Raw genomic sequence first — 10103 nt, forward strand, 5'->3', positions numbered from 1 at the left:
TAATTAATTAGCCAGGCACTACTTATGCAGTGTACAGCTGTGGGGGTTAATGTCAATACCCCAGTTATGGCAACGATGGGTTCATGGCCTTGTCAGAAGCTGCTCACAGGCTGAGCATCTCTGCTGGTGCCCCGGGGGAGAGCTCAGACTGAAAGGGGCTGGAGCTGAACTGCAGGGCACAAGCTGAAAAGAAAGATCTGGAGGGAGGAAACACTGGGCACAGGCTTACCTATTTATACAATGGCACACAATGAAATCACAGGTCACAAACAGAATGAAGACCCAAGGTGGAAACACCAGGCACAAGCTAAAACGTGAACTGACAACAGCATCCTGGTGGTGAAACCCAGCCCACAAGGAACAAAATACTATTAAATAAGTATCATCCCCTATTCATACAGCAGCATGAGCTGAAGAATAGAGATCCAGGTGTGGACCACAGGGCTATGACCTGAAAACAGCGTGCTGGTGGTGAAACAAGGTAAAACAGCATCAGATGGCTGGAGCTGGGAGAAGCCCCAGCATCTCTTACCTGCGGCCTCCGGAGCTGAGCCCTGAGAGCTGGAGCCGGCTGGCAGGGCACGAGCTGCAAACAAAGATCCAGGCGTGAAACATGGGACTTAAGCCAAAATGGTCACGGTGGTAGTGAAACCCAGCCAAAACTAGTTACCGAGGAGTGTACATGTGCTAGCACAAGGTGAAAATACAGAGCTGGAGGTAGAACTAGGGCACAGTGGGCAAAACCAGCGGTGCGAGGAGCTGAAGCAGCTCCTGCCTGGTGTGTGTTGTGGTGCTGAGATGCAGGGTGGGGCTGAATGGAGGCCTGGAGCTGGAAAGTCAGGGCCTGAATTAAAAATGTAAACCCGGACCTCAACTGCAGGGCATGAGCTGAAAATGAAGATCTGGGTGTAAATAAATCCTGGGGCATAGGGTGAGCTGAAAATGTTGCTCAGCTGGAGCATCTCTTACCTGGAGCAGCCCACATGGAGCTGAGCTGCAGGGCATGAGCTGTAATGAGGCAGTAATGAAATGAGCTGGAGCATCAGGTGTGTGCAGTCCCTGGAGCTGGGATGGGGCTGGAAACCTAGCGATGGAGCTGAAATGAAATATCTGGGAACAAAATGTGCTGAAAATATAACGGGGGGTGAGGACACAGGGTGCTGGGTGGGTGAGAATGGGATGTGGGGATGGGAAAGGGGCATGGGGATAGACCCAGTGGGAGCAGTGGCCCCACTGCAGGCACTGCTGGGCATGGTCTCCACTCACCAGCTCCTGGTGACACAGGACAGGCCCCTGGCCCTAGGACCCCATACCCAAGGGACCCCTGCCCACCCCACCCCCTAAAGGCACCCCCTGCCCAAGCCACCCAGCCCCCCCCAGCTCAGTTGCGCTGCTCAAAAGAGATTAAAAATAATAAAAAAGCCCAAAGCAATGGGTTTTTAATGGGTTCAGTCTTTTTTTTTTTTTTTTTGGTGTGTGGTTTTTTTGCCTTTTTTTTTTTTTTTTTTTACAGCTGGTGAAAATAATAATAATAAACCAGATGTCCCATCGTCCTGAGGGCTGCACTGGCAGCCTGATTTTCAGGGGAAGCACCTCCAAATCTTTGCTGCTTTCATCCTGTGGGGAGCGTGGTGTTGCTGGAGACCCCCCAAAAAAAGGCAGAAAAGGTTCAACGACCCAGCTTGCTGTTGCTAAATGTGAGATCTACCGGCCCGGTAGCATCCCTCCCTTTATTCCAGCTAAAACTTGTCATCAGCTTCCATCAGGAAATGGAAAAACGACGCAGGTTAAAGAGAAGTTAAGTATCAAAATATTTCAGAGAGTCTCTCTCGCCTCCCTTGTGTCACGTGGAGTGGTCGGGGTGAGTTTTTTTGGGGTGGTTTTGGGCTCGAGGAGTGGCCGGTGGTAGGGCTGGGGCAGGTGTCATCCTTCAAGCCCCCTCGGCTCAAGATCTGCAGGGAGAAAGACAATGATTTGGGGCTGAAAAAGGTGAAGGGATTCCTTTGGAGAAACGCATATTGCAGCTGTTTCTGCTCCTAAATGTGAAAATGGGGGAAATTCAATATAAACGCCCAAGCAGGGTGACGGAGGAAAGCATTGACCCACAACCCAACCCTTTCCCAAACCCATCCCAAAGTCATGCCAACAATTAACCCTCCACCTCCAGACTCGTCCATCCCCAGGGATGGACAGATCCCGGTGGGACAGACGGACAGGCTGGCAGATGGACGGATGGACGGCTCCTTACTGGGAGATCTTGCAGTTTGTCGTGGCGACGTAGCGGCCAGTGTAGTGGATGTTGCAGCGCACCACGTTGTTGGTGAAGTCCGACTCCAGGACGATGTATTTGGGGTTCACTTGGACCTAAGCAGTGGTGGAAAAACACAGTGAAAAATGAGCAAAAGGGGAAGAAGAACCCCAAGAAATGAGCCCCCACATTGACAATTTTTGCTCCTAAAAACCCCTCCGTCACCTTTAGGACGTAATTCCCTGGCTGCACATCCGTGATATCGATCCACTGGCAGTCGATGTCAGCGTTGTAGGTGTCGTAGCACCCTGGGCTCAAGCCCTGCGGGGAGGGAAATGGGTTTGGGAGGTGGGGAAATGGGCTTGGGGGCCAGCCCTGAGGACCCCGACCGGCCGAGGAGCATCCCGAGCCCAACCTGGGTGTGGGAGGTGCAGGCGTAGCGCTTCAGGTTGCCGAAGTCGCAGGTGGTGTCCTCCAGGCAGAAGCTGGCCTTGTGGCCCTCGGCCACCTTCCTGCCCGTGGTGGCATCCAGCAGGTCGTAGTGGCTGAACTCGTCCATGCTGTGGTAGTGCCTGGGGGCGGGAGGCCATGAGGGTGACCGTGCCCCCCTCATCCCCCCCTAAATTGCCCTGTCCCCAGCCCAGGTGTGAGTTCTGGGGGCTGTGAGGGGCTCCGCAGTGACCCCATGCTTACACCACCCCATGGCCAAGCGGTGACACAACCACGGGGGCTTCTGGAGCAAGGAGGCAAAGCCAGGTGATCCCCCCCCAAAAAAAGATCTCAGGGCTGCAAGCAGGTGAAACGAGCCACAAAACCATGGGGGAAGGAAAGGGGACACAGAAACAGGGGGGCCACACAGGTGTCCCCGACTCACTGGTGGCAGCTGTGCCACTCCCAGCTGTGCCGGGGGCGGCTGGGCAGGAAGTCGGCCGTGCCCTGGTTCTTCACCCGCTGCGGGAACCGCAGGAGCACCCGCACGTCGTAGTCGGTGGCCTCGGCTGTGTAGGCGGTGCTGGGGAAAGAGGAAGTTGGCAGTGGGGCCCTGCCCTTTCCCTTCCCTTTCCCTCTCCTTCATCCACCATCCTTCTTCCTCTGTGCTCCATCTTCCTCTTTCATCCTCCATCCTCTGTCCTTCACCCTTCACCCTCCGAACTTCATCTTCCATCCTTTACCCCCCATCCTCCTCCTTCACCCTCTGTCCTTCCTTCTCCTTCCTCCTTCGCCTTCCCATTCTCTCCTTCATTCTTCATCTGCCGTCCTTCATCCTCTGTCCTCCATGCTCCATCCTCCTTTTATCCTCCACCCTCTACCCTCCTTCCTTTACCCTCCATCCTTCTGCATCCTCCATTCTCCATCCTTCACCCTCCATACTTGATCTTCCGTTCTTCACCCCATCCTCCTCCTTCACCGTCCATCCTTCCTCCTCCTCACCTCCCTCCCTCCCTCCCCCACTTTACACCATTTCCAACCCCCTCTCCCTCTCCATCCCGTCACCCCCGGCCGTGTGGTGCCCAACCTACCTGGCCAGGCACTTCTCCTCGGCGGCGCAGCGCAGCGAGTACAGGTGCGCCCGCTGCACGTAGGTGGACGCCTGCACGTAGTTGGGGTCGGGCACCAAGTCGGGGAGACCTGCGGGGGACACACGGCCTCCTGTGTGGTGGCACAGCGGTGTGGCGGCGTACACCCACAGGTCCCAACAGCTCCACCAGCGTGCTGGCCCAAAAGGGTCGCTATATGGCCAGCAAGGGGATGAAGTACAAGGACTGGGGGGTGATGGTCTCCAGGCACGCTGTGCCCCAGTTTCCCTCATTGCAACCCTGTGCAAAGCGAAGCCCTGTCCTGTGCTCTGTTCCCAGTGGTGCTTCACCTCTGCTTGGCCTCCTGTGAGCTTGCTAGCTCATCCTCATCCTCACCTCCATCCTCATCCTCACCTTTCATGTCTTCATCTCCATTCCCATCACAATCCCATCCTCATCCTCACCATTCCCATCTTCATATCCATATCCATCCTCATCCTCACCCTTACCATTCCTATTCTTATCTCCATCCTTATCCTCATCCTTACCCTTCCCATCCTCATACCCATCTTCATATCCATCCCCTTCCCCATTCCCATCCCCAGCACAAGAGCCAGTCCAGCTCCCCCCATTACACCAAGGATGTTTTCAGCATGTTGCTTATTTTCCTCCTGCCTTCTGCCTTATTTTGTTTTATTTTATTTAATTTCTATTATTTTGTTCCATGGGCAAGAAGAACAATGCCTCCTTGTTTCCCAGCCCGGCCTCCCCCGAGGGATCACGTCACTCGATTGGAGCTCGTTTCCTGCCCCGCTGCTTGGTCATCACTGCTGATGTAATGCCCAGGGGGGTCTGCGGGGCGAGGGGGAAGGCAGGAGGGCTGCAGGGACTTCTCCCCCTTAAAATCCCATAAAACAACACAGCAGACACAGAGCGAGGCCCCCGCCGAGCCATGTTCTGGGGTGAGCACCCGAATTTAGTGCCCGTCCTGCTGGTGAGCCGCGGGAAGAAGAGTTTGTCCTTGTCCACAAAACAACACTTCCTCGGCGCCGGTGTTTATAATAAATTCTTGGACGCTCCTGGAGAAACCCGACTCCTTCACCAATGGGGACTTTGCCCCCCCATGCGATGCTCGCCCCAGACGGCCCCACTGTTTTTGTAGGGTCGCCTTCCCAGCCCGCGTTTCAGCTCGGTCAGACAGGCTACTGTACGAAGGTGCCCCCGCCACCCTCCACGCCAAGCCCCCCATGCCAAATCCTCCTCCTTTCCGCTGACCGAGCTCTTTTCCACCTCCTGCAAGCCCAGACCTGGCAGCCCCCCCACTGTTGCCTCCAAAAAAAGGGACAACCACAGCAAGAAAATGTTTGTTTTTCCTCCTCCGCCCCCTTGCCTCTCAGCCTGCCCAGGGAGCTGCCAGAGAAGATTTCCTTCTCATGCACCGTGAAAATCACAATAATAGCGAGCCAGCCTGCTCCCTGCCACGCTGTTTGTGCAGGTGTGCGGGGCTGAGCCGAAAAAACCCGCTGTTACAAGCCCGAGCGTAGGGAGCGGGGCTGGCTCCTTCCCCCTGCACCCTCTGCAACGGACAAGGTGGGATCTGACCTGGGAGAGGCGACCCAAAGGATGAAGGACCTCGAAAACCACTGCGACATCACCTCGGTTTGCCCATCTGTAAAATGGACGCAGCAAGGCTGTGATGGGCAGGATTATCGAGATGGCAGCAGTTTGGGGCTGTGGTTTTTTTTTTGTAGTTCAGAGGTAAGTAGAGAGAAATGTGCCAGGCCCAGCTGTTTTTAAGTGACCCACGCACGTACACGGTGATCCAGGGAAAATAAAGCCCACCCCAGCCATGTGGAGGCAGGAGCTGCCGCCCAAACCACACGGCGCTCGCCACATCCTGACCCGAGCATCCTCAGCGAGGAGCTCCCATCCCAAACCCAACCCTTCCTTCAAGGAAAAAGAAGAAATAACAACAACACAGAGCTCAAGAGCAGCAAGCTGAAAAGCAAGAGGTGGCGCAAAAAAAAAAAAAAATCAACCGAAAACGGGATTTTTCCCTCCTTTCCGTCTGAAAAGACAGCCAGATGTCTTGGCCAACTTGAGCTTCGCAGGAGCTGACTCACTGCTCAGCAATATTCGGCTTCGCCCAGAGACGGCTGCTTCTCGGGCTCGAATGTTTCCCACAGGTAGAAAAATCACAGCGTTAAGGAAGAGGCAAAAAGCAAACGTGCTTTTTTTCAGTGAAAAAAAAAAGAAAAGTGTTGGAGTGAATCAGGAGAAAAAAGGAGGGGGAGGAGGGCTGGGGTTGTTTTTATTTTAGAAAGTTCACATGTATTTAGTACTGCAGGCTGACAAGGATATACGCAGACACCGCTGGCCTCCACTTCCCCAGCCCTCGGCGCTGGGCCAGAAGGAGGTGAGGTCAAACCCATAAAATTGGCCCTTTGTTCCGCACTGCCCACCCGAAACGGGGTCCTGAAGGGGGGCGAGCTCCAGGAGGCTGGAGGCCTTGCATGCCCTCGGACCAGTGTTGGAATTTTCCAGCCCTGGCACAGCCTTGCTTTCTCCCAAAGTGGGAGGAACTGGAGCCAGGTAGGGGTCGGGCCAAGGGACCCACTGGGGGAGGCCTCATCGAGGCTCGGAGGGGATGCGGAGGTGGGTCCCTGGGGAGCGGGGAGGCTGCAGCCAGGAGCACAGATGGGAGAGCACCAACGGTCCCTACCATGGCACCAGTCCCTGCAGCCGTGGGGCCCCAGGACATGGTCCTGGGTGGCTGGAGGCTCACTTTGGATGGATGGATGGATGGATGGATGGATGGATGGATGGATGGATGGATGGAGGCTCACTTTGGACTGATGGAGGCTCAGTTTTGGATGGACGGCTGGAGATTCACTGTTGGTTGGATGGAGGCTCACTTTTGGAAGGATGGATGGAGGCTCACCGTTGGATGGCTGAAGGCTCACGCACGCCCTTACAACCCACCAGGTGGAAGCCGGGGGCAATCTAATTGCTTAATTAACCCCCCCAAGGCGGCCCAGGCAGCGGTGAATGCCGCGCATTCCTTGCGGAGCCAGGCGGGATTACGCGTGTTTGAAGAGATTAGGGGCATAATTAACATTTGGCTCAGCTGCCAAACGCCTCCTTCCCAATTAAGGAACCTGCCCAGGGTGGCTCTGCAGGTGACAAGGTGACCCCGAGGGGTGGCCCCGCTGTCCCTCCATGGCACAGCTAAGTCACCCCAAGCATCCCAACACCATTTCGACCCCGACACCATCCCCATTGCGCCCCAGCCTCCAACACCGGGGGGCAGAGGTCCCCTCGGCACAAACTCCATCCCCAAATCCCTTTCCCACACTTCTCCTGCGAGACCTCCTGCTGACCTGGGCTGGCAGCTCGCGCTGTGCTCGCTCGCTTGCACGCAACGGGGCCAGGCAGTGGGGCTTTTCCCAGAAAGCAGGGATGGGGCCGGATGGGTTGTGGGGTCAGTGGGTCAGAGGCTCCAGCTGAGGAGGGGTTCCCAGGGGAAAGGCACAGATCAGATCCCCCAGGCTGCTGCTCTTTGTGCCCTCCAGCCCTGCCTCAAATTTCAGCAACCCTCAGCCAAAAGCCACAGGATTGCACCGGTGTCGGGTCAGTAGGGCACGGAGCCATGGCGGCCCTGCTGTGACCTCTGCTGCACGTCTCCCTCGAGGGACAGGGATGGCAGAGCTGGGTGGGGGCATCAGGGAAATGGTCCTGAGTGAGGTAGCACGGAGCCATGCACGGAGCACACAGCATGCAGCCACCTCATGGAGGCAGGATGAGTGGGGACACGGCACAAACCCACCCCATAAACACTGTGCGTTCTCATCCCATGGCACACATCCACCCCATGGACTCGGGAGAAACTGGGACATGGCACACAACTACCCCATGAACACAGAAGGACCCCTAACACAGCACACAACCACCCCACAAGCACAGTGAGTCCCTATCCCGTAGCAAAAATCTACCCCATGGATGCAGGAGGACCTGGGACATGGTACACAACCACCCTACAAGCGCAACATCTCCCCATCCCATGGCACATATCCACCCCATGGATGCAGGAGGACCCGAGACATGGCACACAGCCACCCCACAAGCACTTCATGTTCCTATCTCACGGCACACAACCCCTACGGATGCAGGATGACCCAGGACATGGCACACAACCACCCCACAAGTGTCACATATCCAATGGAGGACCCAGGACACAGCTCAGACCCACCCCACACCTGGCCCCCAGTGGGACCTGTCCCTGTCCCTTCACATCACCCCCACCCCACCCCAAAACACCCTCCCCAAACCACACGATGTCTCCAGCATCCCCAGCCCCACAACCCCTGTGCCAGCATCCCCTGGGGTGCACCCACCACCGGACCCCGATGCCACGAGCTCAGGGCTGCCATCCCCAAAGGGCGAGGGGGCACCGGGGGCACTGTCCCACCTCAGGACCCCCCAAAACTCACCCCGTCCTCCTTGGCTGGGCCTGTAGACACTCCCCACGCTGAGCCGCGCCTGGCTGTCGGGGACGGCTTGCGGCACCTCGGGGCTGCGGGCGGGCACGTAGGGCTCGGGGCGAGGGGGCACATAGGGCTCGGGGCGGGGGGCCCCGTAGGGCTCCATCACCACCCCGAAAGGTGGCTGCGGCTCGTGGGGCTGGTACTGGCTCCCGTATGCCATCCCGCCCGCCTGCGGCGAGCCAACGGGCGCTTGGAGGTTATCCGTGGAGGCCACGCCGCGTTGGTCGAGGCCGAAGGAGTCCGCGCCGCCCTGCTCCGTGCCGGCCCCGGCGTTGTGGTACAAGCTGTGGGAGTACCTCCGGTCCAAGCCGTCGGCCGGTTGAGGGGCATAAGGCCGCTCGGGGTAGTAGCCCTGAGCTCTGTAGGGGCTCTGCTCCTCCCCGTAGTCCTCGTAGCGCGCTCGAGGCTGGAAGGGGTACACCACGCTGGCCCCTGCCGCCGCCGAGGCCACGGCCGCCCCGCCGGTGCCCGTGGCGCGGTAGTAGGCGTACGCCTCGTCGTAGGATGCCCGCGGGGCCGCCTCGTAGGGCTCGAAGGGGGGCTGCGGGAAGGGCGGCTGGGGGTACACCGGCTGCCCGAAGGCCGCGTAGGCGAAGGACGAGGAGGAGGAGGAAGAGGAGGAGGACGAGGAGGATGAGGAAGGCTGGCGCTGGCGGCCGGCCGGCCTCAAGCGCGGCGAGCCCGCGCCGTCGCCCACCGGCCCGTCCCTCCAGTTGTCGGGCACCTGCCCGAAGCCGAAGGGGTGCCGAGTGTGGCCCCGCACCGTCTCGGAGCCCAGGCGGGGCGGAGGAGGCGCCTGCCTCCGGCTTCCGCGCCCGGGAGCCTCGTCGGCCAGCAGCAGCCGGGCCCCCCCGGGCCTCTCGCCCCCCGGAGGCACGTACTCGGCGCCGGTGTTGAGCAGGCTGTACACCCGCCCGTTGTTCTCCCAGCGGATCAGCTGCCTCCAGGGCTCCCCGGCCCTCCCGGCGGCATCCTGCCCCCCGGCCAGCAGCCACAAGCCGCAGCCCAGCGCTGCCCACAGCCCCCACCAAGCCCCCCGGCCCCCCATCGCCTCCCCCGCTACCGGCCCCCGGCCCCCGGGCGGCTGCTCCTGCCCATCCCCGCCCGGCCCGGCTCGGCTCGGCTCGGCTCGCTGCGGGGCAGCCGGAGCTGGGGGGCGGCCGCCGGCTGCCAGGCGCCTCCTCCGCCCCCGCCCCGCCGCCGGGGAGGGGGGGGTTGGGGACGGGGGGGCCCCCGAGCAGCCCCCCCCCCCGAAGCTGGGAGTTGGGATCGGCTCGGCTGCGGGGAGGGGGGGCTTCAGGAAGGGTCTTGGGGCAGAGGCATCCCCCCTTCAATTGGCCTTTTCCCCGCAAAAAAAGTCCTCCCCTAAATAGTCCCCCCAAGTACCTCCCGAATAACTCCTCCAAAATGTCCTCCCCCAAATACCTCCCCCAATGTCCTCCCCCAGATACCTCCCCCAAGTACCACCCTCCAAAATATCCTCCCCCAAGTACCTCCCCAAATACCTCCCCCAAAATATCTCCTTCCAAACACCTCCCCTCAAAATGCCCCCCAATGCCTCCTCCCAAATATCTCTCTCCAAAACCCCCCCCAAGCACCCCCCCCAAATAATCCCCTTAAAAATACCCCCCAAATATCTCCTTCCAAATAACCTCCCTCAAATACTCCCTCCTCAAATTCCCCTTCCCAATTGCCCCCCACTACCTCCCCAAATAGCCCCTTCCCACAAATCACCCCCTAAATACACCTCCAAAAATACCCCCCAAAACATCTCCCCCTAGATATCTCCCCCAA

The 10103-nt window shown here is 58.8% G+C and overlaps 1 protein-coding gene across 1 annotated transcript; it reads right to left on the reverse strand.

Moving 5' to 3' along the window:
* Window positions 1-1466: 1466 nt before the first annotated feature.
* On the reverse strand, window positions 1467-9605 carry LOXL1 (lysyl oxidase like 1). The gene is made up of 7 exons (XM_035336160.1): window positions 8256-9605; window positions 3769-3877; window positions 3123-3260; window positions 2664-2820; window positions 2474-2569; window positions 2249-2364; window positions 1467-1952 (listed from the first exon to the last, which is right to left on the reverse strand). The coding sequence occupies exons 1-7, from the start codon at window positions 9355-9357 to the stop codon at window positions 1946-1948; spliced, it is 1725 nt and encodes a 574-aa protein (XP_035192051.1). The 5' UTR covers window positions 9358-9605; the 3' UTR covers window positions 1467-1945.
* Between the last annotated feature and the right edge of the window lie 498 nt (window positions 9606-10103).

Source organism: Oxyura jamaicensis, chromosome 10 (assembly GCF_011077185.1).
Source record: "Oxyura jamaicensis isolate SHBP4307 breed ruddy duck chromosome 10, BPBGC_Ojam_1.0, whole genome shotgun sequence".
In the NCBI taxonomy this organism is placed as follows: Eukaryota; Metazoa; Chordata; class Aves; order Anseriformes; family Anatidae; genus Oxyura; species Oxyura jamaicensis.

Excerpts from the sequence above, each read along its gene's own strand:
- LOXL1 (XM_035336160.1), bottom strand. The coding sequence starts at position 9,357 with ATGGGGGGCCGGGGGGCTTGGTGGGGGCTGTGGGCAGCGCTGGGCTGC. Across the intron at positions 2,570-2,663 it reads CCTGCACCTCCCACACCCAG|GGCTTGAGCCCAGGGTGCTA; the intron begins GTTGGGCTCGGG and ends CCCTCCCCGCAG. Across the intron at positions 2,365-2,473 it reads CAGGGAATTACGTCCTAAAG|GTCCAAGTGAACCCCAAATA; the intron begins GTGACGGAGGGG and ends ACCACTGCTTAG.